Source organism: Ochotona princeps, chromosome X (assembly GCF_030435755.1).
Source record: "Ochotona princeps isolate mOchPri1 chromosome X, mOchPri1.hap1, whole genome shotgun sequence".
In the NCBI taxonomy this organism is placed as follows: domain Eukaryota; kingdom Metazoa; phylum Chordata; class Mammalia; order Lagomorpha; family Ochotonidae; genus Ochotona; species Ochotona princeps.
Genome location: NC_080865.1, coordinates 27381143 through 27398795, shown reverse-complemented (window position 1 = coordinate 27398795; position 17653 = coordinate 27381143). Strand labels below are relative to the sequence as shown.

At 42.5% G+C, this 17653-nt stretch overlaps 1 protein-coding gene across 1 annotated transcript in view; it reads left to right on the top strand.

The window, feature by feature from the left end:
* Positions 1-17653, top strand: part of PDK3 (pyruvate dehydrogenase kinase 3) — a 69283-nt gene that overhangs the window by 18025 nt on the left and 33605 nt on the right. The window contains exons 2-4 of the mRNA XM_058658425.1: positions 6112-6253; positions 11052-11123; positions 16681-16865. Coding sequence (XP_058514408.1) covers positions 6112-6253; positions 11052-11123; positions 16681-16865 — 399 coding nt within the window. The remainder of the gene's footprint in view (positions 1-6111; positions 6254-11051; positions 11124-16680; positions 16866-17653) is intronic.

The window sequence follows — 17653 nt, the reverse complement described above, 5'->3', positions numbered from 1 at the left end:
AGAATTATATGTATGCATCTGTTATGATATTTCTCTTATTTTTAAGAGCTGCTTCTAAATAATTTTTAAAATAATGCTATTTTTAAAAGTTAGTTGTTTTTATTGGAAAGGCAGATTTACAGAGAGAAGGAGAGGCATAGAGAAAGATCTTTGATCTGCTGGTTCACTCCACAGGTGACTACAATGGCTGCAGCTGTGCTGATCGAAGCTAGGATTCAGGAGCTATGTCTCCCATGTTGGTGCAGTGCCCCATGGCTTTGGGTTGTCCTTGACTGCTTTGTCAGCCTGTAAGCAGGGAGCCAGATTGAAAGTGGAGCAGCCAGAACATGAGCCAGTGCCCATATGGGATGCTCACACTTGAAGACAGAAGATTAACCTGTTAAGCCACAGCACTGCTGCTCATTCTAATACATTTTAAAAGAAACAAGTACTTGGGTTCTTGCTATGCAAGTGGGAGACCTAGATGAAGTTCCTGGTTCGTGGGTTTGGCAACAATTACCAGCCCTGGTCGTTGTTGGCCTTTGGGGAGTGGACTAGTAGATAGAAAATCTCTGTCTTTCTCTGGTTTTTTTTTTCTGCCTTTCACACAAAATGAAAATAAGTAAATTTTAAAAGTTAAATTTCTCAATTGTATTTTACCCATGATAACATGATTGATGGGAAAAATATATTGCAAACTTATGTAGTTGACAATATTAACAGGAAGCAGTATTATCAGAATGAGGTGGTTGCTGCTGCTTCTGTGTTTTGCTGGTAATTTCCGTTAAACTGCTCTCTTTTTGTACTCTTTGATCCTGGTACTGCTTCTGCCATGGTGGGGGGAGAATGTGAAGCTGAAAGACATGCACAAAGGGTAACCTTCAAGTTTGGCATAGGAGATGCCACGCTTTAGGTGGTATTGTCTCTTTTTGATGGAAGAGACCACAAAATCCAAAGAGACTTCTATAGTTTAAAGATTTATTCATTTTCAGGATCCTATAGGAGCTCTAGTTCTTATCCAGGCTGCTCCACTTCTCACCCAGCTCCCTGCTTGTGGCCTGGGAAATCAGAGGATGATGGCTGAAGTGCTTGGGCCATCATGGGAGACCCAGAGAAGCTCCTGGCACTTGACTTCAGATCGGCTCCAGTCCCACTGTTGCAGCCATTTAGGGAGTGGGCCAGTGGGTGGGAGAGCTTTCCCTCTTTCTTTATTTCTATAAATCTACCTTTCCAATAAAAATAAATCTTAATAAAAACTTGATTTAAGGCAAAAAAGATTTATTAATTTTTATTTGAAGGTCAGATTTAAAGAGAGAGAGAGAGTTCTTCCATCCGCTGATTCACTTCCTAATGGCCATAACTGCTGAACTGAACTTTCCAAAGCCAGGAACCAGGAGTCTCCTCCAGGTGTCCCGCGTGGCTGAGGAGGCCCAAGGACTTGGGCTATTTCCCATGCTTTCCTAGGCCCCAGGCAGGGAGGTCGATCAGAAGTGGGGCATCTGGAACTCAAATCAGAGTCCACATTATGAGACACTGGCGCAACAGGCAAAGGATTAGTATGCTAAGCCAATTGTATTAAAATTATTATTATTGAAAAATCAGATATACAGAGAGGAGGAGAGAGAGAGAGAGAAAGATCTTCCATCCGATGATTCGTTTCCCAAGTGATTGCAACGGCCAGAGATTAGCCAATTTGAAGCCAGGAGCCTGGAGTCTCTTCCAGTTCTTCCATGTGGGTGCGGAGACCCAAGACTTTTGGCTGTCCTTGACTGCTTTTCCAGGCCTCAAGCAGGGAGTGGATGGGAAGTGAAACAGTTGGACCTCTATCCGGTGCTTGTATGGGATGCCAGCACTGTTGGTGGAGGATTAGGATGCTGAGCCACGGTGCAGGAGCCTATTGGCTTTTTTTTTTTTTTTTAAAGATTTTATTATTATTGGAAAGCTGCATATACAGAGAGGAGGAGAGACAGAGAGGAAGATCTTCCATCCGATGATTCACTCCCCAAGTGAACCGCAACAGCTGGTGCTGCGCTGATCCGAAGCTGGGAACCAGGAACCTCTTCTGGGTCTCCCACGTGGGTGCAGGGTCCCAAAGCTTTGAGCCGTCCTCGACTGCTTTCCCATGCCACAAGCAGGGAGCTGGATGGGAAGTAGAGCTGCCAGGATTAGAACCGGCGCCCATATGAGATCCCAGGGCGTTCAAGGCGAGGACTTTAGCCCCTAGGCCATGCCGCCGGGCCCATATTGACTTATTTTGATGCATAAAATTTTTGAAATCTCTTTTTTTATTTGCATTTTTTCACCAAGTGTCTTCAGCCCTGTTTTAGTTATAAGTACTTATTGTCAGGTGGCTTCCTTAACTGAATAACTTTGTGTAAATTGATCAAAAAAAGTATTAAGCCTTTGCCAGGAATTCCAGTCACAATGGAAATCAGGCTGCCTGGCCCAAAGCCCCTGGCCATGTCCTGTGCCACCACAACTTGCTCCAGTCCACAGTCACGGGTACTGTCTCTTCATTCGGTTCTTGGCAAATGAAAAGCTCTGTGTAGCCTTTCTCGACTTTGCCACTCATGCCTTTTGTACATACAGTAATTGTCTCCAATTTCCCAATAAAAGAGTATAAAAGCCAAATGGAAAGAGAAAAAAATTAAAGTGTTTTCAAGTGAGGAAGAGAAACCAAAGACATATGTGATTATATTTAAAGCTGGTGACTTATGTTCCCTGAGTTGGAGTTTCCCAAAGCCTCTGTCATCTTCTGGACGGATAGGAGGGAAATGTAAGTAGAAAATTAGAATAATATGAAGTCTGTGGAAAATTGCAGAATAAAAATAGAAATAGAATAAAAATAGAAATTAAGGAAAGTAGAAAAGCCAAGTAAGTTAGGAAAATGCAGGCAAATAACTGGAAAGAATAACTGGGAAATTCTCAGTATACTGGAAGACAGTATACAGACAGTATTTATTTTAAAGATTTATTTATTTTTATTAGAAAGGTAGATTTACAGAGTCAGGAGAGACAGGAAGATCTTCCATTTGCTGGTTCACTCCCCAAATGGCCACAATGGCCAGAGCTGAGCTGCAATGAAAGCCAGGAGCCGGGAGCTTCTTCCAGGTCTCCCACGTGGGTGCAGGGTCCCAAAGCTTTGGGCCATCCTCCACTGCTTTCCCAGGCCACAGGCAGGGAGCTGGCTGGGAAGTGGAGCAGCAAGGATATGAATGGTGCCTGTGTGGGATGTCAGCATTGCGAGTGGGGGATTAGCCAGTTGAGCCCTTGCACTAGCCCCAAAATAGTCTTTATTTAAAACCATATGCTTTGGAGTAAGCTTATTATTAAAGAGATGATTAGAATCTTTTGTTCTTAACTGAATACCCAGCATTAATATCTGGAATAAAACACTTTCAGTATATCTGAGGAAAGCCACAGGGAGGTTACAAAAATCATACATTTCATATTTTTAGTTCACTAACTATAAAAGACTTGTCCTCCTGTTTAAGTTGATATATAATTAAAGCATCTAAGTATAAAGAATTTGTCCCAAGACCTAAATTAAAATGTAGGAGGCAAATGATAAAAAAAACCCCTACGAATTTCTGGAAGCATTGTCTATTCTTCTAATAAATCACACACACGCTCACACACAAGCATATGTGGCACTGAAATAGATGCCTTCGAAGGTTGTAGAGACAGATTTCTTTCCAGAAGTTATGTACAAGAGTTTGACCAAGGTAAGGAGAATGGCTGAAATGCTTCCTGAATTGTGGTTCTCTTTGATTTTGTATGCTTCATCCTTCCTTTAGTTAGGCAGGCTAATCACATGAGCCCAAGAGGTCACAGGTGACCCTAGGCCACATCTGCAGCAACTAACCACGGATCTTCTCATTTGGCATCCCATGATTTCGGGTTGTTCTGCCAGATCATCCCTAGAATCATTAGTGATTGCTGTCTAATTGGGCCCCCTCTAAACTTTCAGAATGTGTTAATGCTCAAGGTTAAGTACATTTGAAACCTCATCAAGGCATTGCAGAGTCGATGCTATTCTTTCTTTTATAGGTGGTTACACTGAGGTTGAGCATGTGGAAAGACTCTCACAGTCCTGAAGCTGTGAGTGCTCCAGGTCTAATTCCAGCACCTGCTTTTGTTGTTATCCTACAGGACCACAGTTCCTTACCTGAATTCTGAACTCTAAAAAGCTCTATACATTTAATTTCCTTGTATGTTTGGTGTCAAAACACATCCAATGCAAAACCTAGTTCAAACTGACTTGGGAAGATAGTATTTATCCTGCTTCGTGTGTTAGTCATGTGTTTGACTGCAGCTAGGTTGACTCTAATATTCTGTTGTGTCGTGAAGAAATGTGGACCTGCCCACCAACTCTGGCTACTCACAGTCTTTGTTCTCTATCCTCTACTGAGCATTTGTTTTGCTGTTATTGCCTGTGGACTTGGCAGTTTAAGCATGTCAGCTTTCACTGCATCAAAAATAAATCAGTTAATTTTTTTAAATCATAAGCTTCTGTTTATAGTGTTAGGTCCCATTCAACTCCTTAGGTTCTTTGCACTTCTTCACTGTAGGAAAAACCATTTATCTGTGGCTCTTGTTAAAAGTCATAAGGAAGTCTGTATTAAAGGAGGGGAGTTTTGCAGTAGGGCAGAGAGATGGAATTTGACCTTGAATGCAACAAGTTTGAGTAGGGGTTAATAGCCAAGGAGTGGGGCTCATTAATGGGTAAAAAAAATTGGCAAAAGGAAAGATCAAGGCTAGGGGACTTCTTCCTGGGCCAACTCAGCCAGATTCTTGCTAAAGGCAGGACAGCGTGGTAAAATAGCAATGGCTTGGGAAGTTTCTTTTATTTAACTTTTAACATGATGGAAAGAATACAACAATTATATTTGCTGCAGAATATTTTGCTGCCTTCATCACGTTTGGAAGAATAAGCAGAGCTTGGAGAAAATTGATGAGCTCTGCTTCCCTCTCCTGGCCCTGGCCCAGGGAGTGTCAAGCTTCAGGGAGGCCGGACCAGTGCCAGGGAGGTGGGATGGCTACATCATGGAGCCATGCGAGCGCAGGGCTGGTGTCTACAGAACCCTCGCTCCATAGCCGACTCTGTGCAGCGACTACCCTTAGTCTTTACAGAAGCTAGAGTTCATCCCCATTGTACAGATAAAGGCAGCTGAGGTTCAGGGACCTATAGAAACTTTCCAAATGTTTACTGTCATAAAATGAAAGAGCTAGGCAGGAGAGTAGCTTTCTCCCACAGCTCATGTCCTTCCTACCAAACCCTTTGTCATCAACTGGACAGCCAGGCTGGCTGTTGCAGGCAAGACTTTTGTCAGAATTGCCGGGGCCCTATGGCAGCCGCAGCAGGAGAAAGGGTGTAGGTTTCCCCATTGTGAGTGGTTGGGTACCTTTTTCTTCATTGTGTCCTCTGTTGGTAATTTTTGTGTATGGTCAGCTCAGAACAATCCCCAAAGCACTTCCTGGCTGCCCTCCTTCTAGTCACCACTAGGCCTTCCCCTCTGTGCCAGGTTGTGGTGGATTAGCTCTCTTTACTGCATTGGGGGCTGGCTCTACTGGCACAGACGATGGTCCTGGGTCCGTGTCAGAGCCCCTTCTGGGAACTCCAGTGCTCCCAGAATCCTTTGACTACTTCCCAGAGTGGCTGAGCTAGGGTCACTGGAGAAACACATCGGAAAAAGCTTATGAAACAGTTGACATATAGTAGGTAAATATTTGGGAAATGAATGAATCTGTAACCTGCAAGCCCCTATGGACAGGAGGAGTTATATGTGTTGCACTATTTTTAATTTGGTAGTTTTCCCATAGTGTTTATCTGAACACAAATTCACATTATAGCCCAGATCCCTTTTCTATTACCTCCGGTAACACTGGAAACATTTGTGTTAAAAACAAAACGAAAACAAAAAAAGTTGTGTTCCAAAAACAAAAATATTCTTTTTCTGTTGTACTTAAGTTATTAAAACTTGAAATTTCAAAGGGAAAAAAAATTAACTGGTGATTCCTGGATTACTGGATTTCTTTTCCTGATCAGTAATGACTGTTCTGGCACGAGAGCACTTGATTTCTGCATCCGTTGAACTGTGAAGTCATGAAACATTTCTTGTCTCTTAATAGGGAGAGATAATGCATGCGAGAAAACTTCCTATATGTTTCTACGGAAGGAGCTTCCTGTGCGGCTGGCTAACACCATGAGAGAAGTTAATCTTCTGCCGGATAACTTGCTGAACCGTCCTTCGGTGGGCCTCGTTCAGAGTTGGTAAGTCAATAATGTGGCTTCCCACAGCACTGGGAACGTTTGGCATGGAACCATTCTACGTCAAAGTGCACACAATGCCCATCTGAGAATGAGTCATTCAGCATTGCTGGGCTTTCCATGCAGTTAATAGTGGAGTTTTAAAAAATTGTTTCATTTAAAATTGTTTTAATGAAAATGCTGCCAAATTGTACTATGCACTTTCTTGACTTCTCAGATCCTATTTTTCCAGTTATCTGTGTGTTTGTTCGTTGAAAGAAAATTTGAAAGTAGAAAACAGTGCCAAGGAATAGCCCGTGTAAGTGGGCCTGTGGTGCTTCAGATAGGAGATGTCTGCCACTTTGGTCATCTCAGGCTTGCTTCTTTAAGTTTTCAAAAAGTTCCTTGAAAACAGTACTTCTCCTGGAACCAGTGAACTCTTTTAAAGAGGAACCTTAAATTGGAAAAATGTCAGCTTCCTGCTGGGTTTCACCCACCCTGTGAAAAGCATGAAGAAAATCCTAACAGAATATAACTTAAATCATTCACAACTCTGATGCTGAAAGAAGTTATTTAATTGAGGAAGTTGAATTCATGCGGCCCCTTCCTAGTAGGAGGTAACAGGAGGTGGTCTGTTTTTCGAAAGAGATTTGCATATATTTGAGACACATGTGCAGATGTAGGAGTCGCTGCCCAGAGGTCTGGAGGCGTGTGGGAGGCCAGAGACCTTGTACTCTGTCAGGCCAACGCAGCGCTGAGGGAGCACGGGGTGTGCTGGGGAACAGCTGCCCGTGCTTTTGCTCTGCCCCTTGATGGCTGAGTGCAACTGACAGGTGCAGGTCAAGGGAGAATGCTTTAGAAGAAGGGAACAATATGGACAAATGAAAGGAGAATGCAACTATTAATTAGTTTGCATTTAGAGGGTTTCTGGAGGCCAGGCAACTGAAAGAGAAATGGACATTCTACAGTCATTTCTCAATCATATTAATGATAATAAGTGCTTAGGTCTAAAAACGAACCAAGTGAGAAGCACCATATTGGGTCGTGGGAGAGGTCCATTGTCCAGTCCCTTTCCCAGACAAGCAGCGCTTCCTCACTGGCTGCTGATCGCAAGTCCTGTGAATGGGCTTTCTATGAGCTGCTTCTGTGAGGTACACAGGAGAGGTGAGGGAGACCCTGACCGTGGCTTTGATTCCGCAGTCAGTTGTATTCTGCTGTGGATTCATACCTTGTTTAGGAGCAGCAGCAAGTATGTTTGCACAAGATTTTGTTATTCCAAGGTCAAATCAGCAGTTTTCTAGCAGCAAGTGTGAAGGCACCTATAGGGAAACGCTGATGGTGATTCTAGGCAGGCCAGATCAGATGCCCTGATCCTAGTGTTGGTGACAGCTCTTTAGGTGTTTTCAAAGTGAATTGCTGGCACTCTGTTTTTTTCTGACACTAACAGTCTAGTCGCCAATTCTTTAGACACTGGTGGTATTCACCTTTTCCATTCAGTCCTGACAATGAGTTAGAGTAGACCCTACAGCCTAATGGCTCAGTCCCTGGAGAATGCTTCCACTTCAAGTAGCTATCATGAGTCTTGGGTCACATGTGCTTTGAATGAATCGGCTATAAGTTGAAGTTCCTTGACCTTTCATGTATTTGATCATATGCTAGAATGGCTCACGCGACGTCTGGAAAAGAATTGGTTCGTGTTATAGATTTATTATGAATGATACAACTCAGGAACATTAAGTGGAGGCAATGCATAGGGCTAAGTTTGCAGGGCAGTGTGTGAGTCTTACCAGTACTCATCCATCCCGAGTTTCTCCTTGTCCAGGAGTGTTTACAGTACTCACCTCCACGCCCTTTCCCGGAGAATAGGAGCCGTGCTAGAAGCATCACCCCGTACTGGTCTTTGAGATGCATGGTCCCATGCTGAGGCTCCTGGGTGCTTCTGCTTAAGTCATGTCATTCTGATAAGCTCAGTTGTGGCAGAGGGGTGCCTTGGGCATGACCAAGGCAGCAGGGACCCCTCAGGAGATGCACAGAGTTTTAGAAGCTCTGTGCTAGGCAGCAGGGACAGACACCAGGTGTGTTCTGTGTTACACACACAGGCAAGGAGGTGTAGCCTCTCACCGCTCAGACGCCAAGCCTTTGTATCTCCTCACTGTTCTTCTTCCATAGCCATTGAAACGAGCATGCCATATTTTCCTTTATGTTTCTTAAGCATTCTATGTTGAAATAATTTCCTACTTAACAGAAGGATTACAAGACTAGAAGAAAGAATTCCCGTGGCCCTTCACCCAGGTTTCATTAACATTGGGCCACATTTTATTCTATCTTTGTCATTCATATTGATTCTCTCCCTCTCTCCCTCTCTCCCTCCTTCCCTCTTTCCCTCTCCTGCTGTCCTTCTCCCTCTCTTCTTTTGTTCTTCCTCTCTTATGTATGTCACTCTATGGGGCACATACATATCTAAAGTATATACATGCGTACACACACATACACTCATGCATGATATTGTTTTCCTGAATCATTTGAGTTAAGGTAAATGTTCCCATTTTTCCCTAAGTAGCTTAGCATGTATCACTTTGAAACAACTGTTAGAAAACTAGTGAACATTATATTCAGGGGCTTGACATTACTACAGTAGTATTTCTTATTATGTGGCATTTGTTATTATTTCACTAATTGTCCTATTAGTAATCTCCCTTTCATAAAAATGAGCTTTCCCTGCTGATTTAGGAATCCCGTTGAGCATCATACATTCTGTTTCGCTGTCATTTCCTTTAAGAAACGACTCCTGTGAGTGACGGGCTGTGAACCCCACCCCTCAGTCACAAAGTGTGCTTTTTATTCCCCTGACTTCCAGGCTGGGCACTTAGCCTTATCTTTGACCCATATTCATTCTTGACTGCTCTGAACATGATAGTTTTAAACGAGCAGGTTTGCCTAGGTTTGCTTACATGTGCTAGGGCAGGGAACATCACCGGGACTGACTGACCACTCAGGATATTTTTTTTTAAAGTTTTATTTATTTTATTACAAAGTCGGATATACAGAGAGGAGAAGAGACAGAGAGGAAGATCTTCCGTCCGATGATTCACTCCCCAAGTGAGTCGCAACAGCCGGTGCTGCGTCGATCTGAAGCCGGGAACCAGGAACCTCTTCTAGGTCTCCCACGTGGGTGCAGGGTCCCAAAGCCTTGGGCCGTCCTCGACTGCTTTCCCAGGCCACAAGCAGGGAGCTGGCTGGGAAGTGGAGCTGCCGGGATTAGAACCGGCGCCCATATGGGATCCCAGGGCGTTCAAGGCGAGGACTTTAGCCGCTAGGCCACGCCGCCGGGCCCAACTCAGAATATTTTAAATTGATGATTTTAATGAGATCTGGCCCATCACTTTATGTACCCCTAGATGAACGTGCTTTAGCGTCAGATGCATTGTCTCAAAGTTCATGTGAGGTCTGTTAAGCAAATGTCATTCCAGTCTGTGTATGTGAAATCCTCACTTGAGTTAGCAGAGTATCTGCATCCTCTATCCAAAGATAGAAAATAGGATTAATGATAACTGAATGTTAAAAGGAATAACTAGTTAAAAGGATAACTCTTTCAGGACATGTGACATGCCAGTGAGAGGTCCCATGCATGTGACTGGAACTCGTGCATCCCCAGCAGAGGCAGACAGGCCGGGCTTGGAGCTAGCTGCTCCTCTCAGGCGCCTCACTGAATCCCGTTGCTCTCTGTTCCCTGGATCTTCCTGTTGGACACAGTATTTGCTACTCTGGTGCTGCCCAAGAAACCTAACTGTTCCCAAGGGCCCAAGAGACACTCCTCCTCCATTATGTGCCAGTGATGTTCATTTATTGTGAGAAGGAAGCCTCTGGACTGTTGGTTTCTGAGTTTGTACTTCTTACCCAGATGGTGCGCTTGTGGTATCATTTTGTTTGTGGGTTGCACATAACATGGCTGGACATTGGCTCATGGAACTAGAAGGTCCAGTCTTAGCATGCTACATTGATTCAGATTGATGAGACAGTCCAGGTCCTGCTTTTGATGGTGTCAGCTTTGTTTTCAGGCTGGTTTCCCTCATGGTGGCAAAATGCCAGTAGTAGTTTTAAACTTCACCTTCACCCAGCATACTCCAAAAAGAGCAAACTGGACCCGGTAAAGTAGCCTAGCAGCTAAAGTCCTCGCCTTGAACATGCTGAGATCCTGTATGTGTGCCAGTTCTAATTCAGGCAGCCCCACTTCCCATCCAGCTCCCTGCTTGTGGCTTGGGAAAGTAGTCAAGGACGGCCCAAAGCCTTGCGAACCTGTACCTGTGTGGGAGACCTGGAAGAAGCTTTGGTCTTGTGGCTTCAGATCAGCTAAGCTCTGGCCGTTGTGGCCGCTTGGGGAGTAAATCAGTGGAAGGAAGATCTTCCTCTCTGTCTCTCCTCCTTTCTGTATATCTGCCTTTCCAATAAAAATAGAAAAATCTTAAAAAAAAAAAAAGGCAGAGCAAACTGACTTCTCTCCCCAAGACCCCCAGCAAGTCTGCTCTTATTTTCCTGATCTGAATTGAGGCAGGGTCCTGTGTTCAGGGGAATGCCCTCCTCCCTCTCATAGGCTGGGACCTGGACTATTGGTTTAATTAATACTTGCTATTAGAAGAAATGGGGTAATGTGGAGAAAAATGGCCCCACCCATGGGTTTTGGAGATGTCAGCTTCCCATGAAGCCCTTGAGCTCTTTGTGGCAATGGATGAAGACCCAAGGGAAAATGGGGAGTGCTGTCAGGAAGAAGAAAAGAAGAATGGATGCTGGCCAGGCAACTGACATAGTAACTCTTCTTTTGTAGGTACATGCAGAGTTTTCTTGAACTTTTGGAGTATGAAAATAAGAGCCCTGAGGATCCTCAGGTCTTGGATAAGTAAGTATGGTACCGATTCCCTGAAAGTAAAAGGACTGGGTAAAAAATGTTTTGGTAGATGGGAACTCATATCATTAAGACCCAAGAAGTGTAATTCTGATGAAAGCATTCATTTCCTAGTGGGTAATAACATAAAATTGCATCTTCAGAAGTTTGAGTTAAGAATTTAACATAGAGCAAAAGGAGTAATGGCACTTCAAATTATACTTCAGGGCCTAATTTTTAATACATTTAGTCCAGGTGATCTGGGCACTCACTATAAATCTTGAAGGAAATGTTCCATCTAGTGGTAGCTTTAAGAATGCAATGTCCTTTGTAGATACCTGAATTATTTACCCGATTCTTCACAGTATTCAAACAAAAATTTCAATGGGATTTTTATTTGAGCTTAGAAATATTGTAATGGTTTTATTTTGGAGAAGCATAAAAGAGTGTGCTTTTTATATAACACTCTGAATTCTATTGCTGCTATTATGCACATAGACTGCTAAATTCTCATGCTGATGGCAAATGTTTGGTTTTCACTTTTGTTTAGCCAAGAAGCACTAACCCTAGCTGTGAGTGCATTTTTTTTTCCACAAGGGAAATTATGTACAAATCCAAAATGCCTGGGACCTGAAGTGTTTCAGAGTTTGGATTTTTTGGATTTCAGAATAATTGCAGATAATTCTGTATCATGGGGCCTGCCCATTATCATTTACATGCCATATACACCTTATATACACAGCCCGAAGGTCATGTTATAGAATATTTTTAGTAATTTTGTGTAGATCTCATGGTGTGAAAGCTTTCCACTGTGGTATTATGTTTCGAATTTTGGATTAGGGATTATTTGCACTTTAATTTCCTCCTGTTTCAATATATGCATACATGAATGGAAGCATGCGGCAGGTTTGTTGTGCTGAAGAATTTGTTTTTATATATAAACCTAGTCCATATAAACCTAGTTCACAAACTCCTGACATAGATTTCCTTAAAAGGTACTGGAGAGGAGCAACATGCTCAGCCAGCACCTGGGCCGCCCAGATGCTGTACCAGAGTGCCTGGGATGGAGGCCCATCTCGGCTTGCACGTGGGAAGCGGTGACTGATGGCCCAGCCGGGAGACCCCATAGAGTTCCTGGCTTCTGGCCGTTGTGCTCACTGGCAGATGGAAGATCAGTCTCTCTCTCACCCTACCATTCAAATAAATAAATAAATGAATTAAACAAAAAAGAACTAGGAAAATAACATGTTATACTGTGAAGGAGCTGAGTGCATCGGCAGACAAGGGAGCTATTCACCAGCCAGGAGCATCTGGGTTTGTGACTAACCTTGAAACACCACGGGGCTGACTGACTCCCTGGGTGCTATCTCTCCATTGTGCTTCCCTCTGGTTACGAATAACAGAAGAGAGCATCCCTGGCCTCAATACTATCTTTTCTTCCTGCTTTCCTTGAGTTGTAAATAATGGATCAAAGAATATCAAGGCTCTTTAGTTTTACTAGCACAAGACGAACAATTTAAAAACTGCTAGCTTCGCATAAGATAAGGATTAATGATAGCTTTGTATGACACCTGGGTTCTTTCAGGTTATAAAAGGTTGCGTATTCTTAGACAAAGTGCATCATCCTGAAAGTGTGGATGATGGTCACAGTGTAGATTAATAAAATCATTTCTCCGTTAAGCATCATCTTGTTGTCTGTTTGGTTAATACTGATATACAGGCAACATTAGGAATTATTTAACCCAGCCCTTTGAATTCAGATAAGTAAACACGTCAGAGATATATGAAGTGATTTCCCCAGATTGTGACAGTTCATGGTACAGCTGAACTTACAAGATCTCCTTTTCACTAATTAGTGCACAAGTTTTTTCCATGATACTGCTCCAGAGGCACAGGGATTCTCCTCTCTATCCTCACTTCCCCTCCCCCAGTTTTCCCCCATATTATTACAATAGCATAGTCCTTCAGCAACAGTCACAAGCCCACCATTCTGCTATTTACTGTACCGGGACACTGTAGGTATGGACAATAGTAGAGAGTCTAGTATCCTGTTGTTAAGGTATATTTAACAGTTTCGCTGGGAGTCCTTTTATTTGGGAGTAGAGATGCATACTGGAAGATATTTTTACTTCTGGGTATGCTACTCTCCACTCCATTATACAGTTCATCTATGAGAACATACACACATGTTTACCTATGCATCTGTTTATCTTGTATAAGGCATAGAGGTTGCCTTGTATCACAGAGAAGATACAGTATTTGTCCATTCTCTTATAATATCCCATACTATCAAAACTGTTAGTTTGAGGCATGAGTAACTACTTGAATAACTAGCCCAAGTTCAATTGTAAATTAAAATATAAAAGGAAAGAAAGCCCGGAGTTGTATTCTGCATTGTTGAGTGTTATGTCTCCTGGGTCTGTGAAATGTAGAAAGGACAGCAGTTGGTTTAGAGCCCCTGACACAGTGTTTTTGTTGATACAAGGCACCACTGTCATTGAAGGTGTTAATGTTAAAGCAGTTGAATCCAGGAACTTTTTTTTGTGAAAGTCATTATTTGATGACATTTAGTTGCCATCTGAAAAATAAGGACTGACTTCTTTAACTCTGGATTTTAAGACACGAACTTTGCTCCAGAGTCTGATGTCCATCTCCAGAGCTAGTTATCAGTCAGATACCAGTTATGGACCTGAAGTTGCCAACTGCCAACACTGGATCGTGTGCTCTGTTAGAGTGCTATTTGCCCGTACTCAGTTTCAGGAACATGCTTAGGTCATGCAGCTAGTTAGAAGAGTTGGGCTTTGAGAAGGCTGGTGCTCTCGGTGAAGGGAGGAATGAAAGGGGAAGCAGCAGTGCAGTGGCAGCCTTTTCCGTGCAGTGAGAGGGTCTGTGGGGTCACCGGCGTGGGAGCTGATTTAGGAGAAGTGAAAAGAGCTTAATGGACAAGCATGGTGATCGTAATGATAGAGTTTAGTAGAGTCTGAAGACTGGGGAATGTTTTGAGAATTGAACTTTTGTGGTTAAGTCTCCTTTCAGACAAAACCAAAGACCTCTCAATTGTAATGAAATATTTTACGATAATATTTAATTTATAAGAAAGAATTTTACATAAAGGACAAAATACTCATTATAAAATTTCTTGTGAATAGTGCTGACCTAATGTCATAGTTGACTTGCTTATCTTTACTATCTTAGGTATTTATTATAGTGAGAGAAGTGAGACTGTGTGGAACAGTTATGAGACAGTCATTCCAACTTGGCACTGCCTGGAGGCCACTACTGTCAACAGGCCTCCTGTCCCTGCTTGTTCCCTAGGCATGCATTGTTCAGATGTGTTTTTTTTTCTTTTTTTTACAAAATACCAATGTCTATATTATCAGTCTGTATCATTATTAATAATTTAACAATATCCTTATTAATAGTCCATCTGTGGATAGATCATACAGTTTAAGCTCCTGTCACCAAGTTTTAGGCTGGTTTGTAGTTTTCTTTTCTTTTCTTTTCTTTTTTTTTTTTTTTTTTGGAGTTTTCTTTTTAATGCCAAGTACCATCACTGTGATTCCTGTTTGTAAAAAAAAAAAAGAAAAAGATTTTCTTTGTTTCTTTGTTTATTTGAAAGCCAGAGAGAGAGAGAGAGAGAAAGAGACATCTTCCATTTACTGGTTCAGTCCCCAAATGGCTGTGATGGTTGGGGCTGAGCCAGGCTGAAGCCAGGAACCAGAAATTCCTTCCAGTCATGCATGTTTTAGTCAGGGGTGCAAGTGCTTGGGTTAGTCCAGTTTCACTCGCAGGAACCACTAGCAGGGAGCTGGATGAGAACTCAAGCAGCCGGGACTCGAATCACTGCACTGGCCCCTGTAGTTTTCTTTCTGTTAAAAACAGTGCTCCAAAAATACTTTTAAATATAAATATTCATCCTGTCCAGTTGTTTTCCTAGGCTCAATTCCTGCAAGTGTGGTTACTTTCTTCATGCCGTTAGTGTTGCTGAATTGCTTCTAGAAATACACCAGTTAAACTCCTATCTGCTGGCTGACACTGATCATTCTGTGCCAGTCCAATAAACAGGGAATAAAGGCATATTGTTTAAATTTCTTTTATATTGATGAGAGCGAGTCTGTTGGCATTATGTTTCCTCTATGGTAAATTTTCCACTGATTGCAGATCCTTTGCCTAGTTTTCTTTTAGGGTGCTTTTCATTTGTTAAGAATTGTTAACTCTTAGGGCTGGTGCTGTGGCTTAGTATCCTAATCCTCCACCTGTGGTGCTGGCATCACTTACGGGTTCATGTCCCAGTTGCTCCACTTCCCGTCCAACTCCCTGCTTGTGGCCTGGGAAAGCAGTCGAGAATGGCCCAAAGCCTTGGGACTCTGCACCTACGTGGGAGACCTAGAAGAAGCTCTTGGCTCCTGGATCCTGGCTTCTGGCTCCTGGATTTGGATCATCTCAACTCCAGCTGTTGTAATCATTTGAGGAATGAAACCAGCAGATGAAGTTCGTTCTATCTATCTGTCTGTCTGTCTATCTATCTATCTATCTCTCCTTTCTCTTTCTCTTTATAACACTTTCAAGTCAAAACAGATCTTTAAAAAAAGTCATTAACTTTTGCTAATGTATTTTTCCCAATTTTACCTTTTTTTAAAAAAAAAATTATGTCTGTCCCTATAGAATTGCTGAAATTCTGCATACTCTTTTTACTTCTTTAAATCATTTGTTTCTGACTTTGGCCTGAAGTTATATAATTTTTCAGCTGATTTCCTTTTACCTCTTCTATGATTTCATCCTTTTACATTTTTAATCTATTTTTTGGCTTAAGGCCTAAAATTGGGATCTAAATTGTTGGCCTTCTGTCTCTATTAATTTGGTTGTTTCTGTACTGACTTGCAATGTTACTTTGTCAGTATGCTAAATTTTTATACACACATAGTCACCTTTGGGCCTGGTTCCACACATTTTATTTGATGTTATTGACTAAGTCAGATGTCTTTGTTCTTAGTCACCATTCTTAGTATGTTTTTCCACGTGTATCTTTTATTAAAAAGATTTATTTGAAAGATAAAATGACAGAGTGGAGTGGAGACAAGACAGAGAAAAAGAAAGAGACAGAGGGAGGGAAGGAGAGAGAGAGAAAGAGAGAGAGATCGAGATTGAGATCTTCCATGTGCTGGTTCACTCCACAAATGCCCGTGACAGCCAGGGTTGGGCTAGGCCAAAACCAGGAGCTGGGAACTCCAGCTAGGTCTCTAATGTGGGTGACAGGGACTCAAGCACTTGAGCCTTCCCAGGCACGTTAGTAGGAAGCTGTGTATCCATATGGAAGACCCAGAAGAGGCTTCTGGCTCCTGGCTTCAGTCAGCTCAGCTTCAGCCATTGTGGCAAGCTGGGGAGTGAACCTGTGGGTGGAAGGTCAGTCTTTCTACATCTCCTCTCTCTATTTAAAAAATCTTAAAAAACAAACAAACAACAACAACAAAAAAACACTGCTGGTGGACAACTGGTCTGGATACAGAGCTGGTAAATCTGCATCTTGACGTTGGCATACAGACTGACCATCCTTTGTTTCCCTTCCTGCCAGCTTTCTGCAAGTTTTGATTAAAGTCAGAAACAGACACAATGACGTGGTTCCTACAATGGCTCAAGGAGTGATTGAATACAAGGAGAAGTTTGGCTTTGATCCCTTCATTAGCAGTAACATCCAGTATTTTTTGGATCGCTTTTATACCAATCGCATCTCTTTCCGCATGCTTATTAACCAGCACAGTAAGTAGGTTTTTGTTCATCCAGTTTTGAAAAGGTAACCAGAGCGATTTCTCCTACTATCAGTGTACTCACCTGCTGTTTCACTTCTAGTTCAGTTTTTCTTAGGTGAATGCTGTCTATTACAAGGGTTTCTTTAGTATTGTTGGGTAAAAGGGATCCTCAAAAGCCTTGTGTGGTGCTTGTGTTAAAGATAGGGCTGCTGCTTTTAAACCCCTGCTGCCTGATTGCTGGAGGCAACAAGGGCCGAGCTTTGAAGGCAGCCAGCCACTGGTCTCCAAATGCTTTCATGTGACCCCCAAACAGTGTTTTGTTCTTATCAAGAATGTTTTGTGTTTTCATTTCTAAAATTAAAAACCTTGGTGCTGGGATTATTGGGTGAGCATGAGGGCAAGATGAGCTGTGGCTCCTTAATGTCACCACCATCGGTGCGTTCAGAGTAAGCACCACTGCCCATCTCCAGTCCTGTGGTGAGAGTTTGAGTCTGCTTTCTAAAGCACTGAGCAGATAGGAACAGAACACCCATGCATGCACACACGCAGAAAATTACCTCTGCACAGTGCACAAACACACACACACAGAATTACCTCCACACAGACAACTTGTTGGCTCATTTTTAGTCTTGCATCCTTGGGAGATTTCATAATTCTTAAGAAAAAGCATCCACATGTCTAAAGCCTAGTTCATCAATTTGCTGAATCTGAAAATGAACAAAGCATATTTTTTTTACTAATCAGATTTATTTAGATATGTGAATGATACATAACTATTAAATATGGGGTGATTTTAAA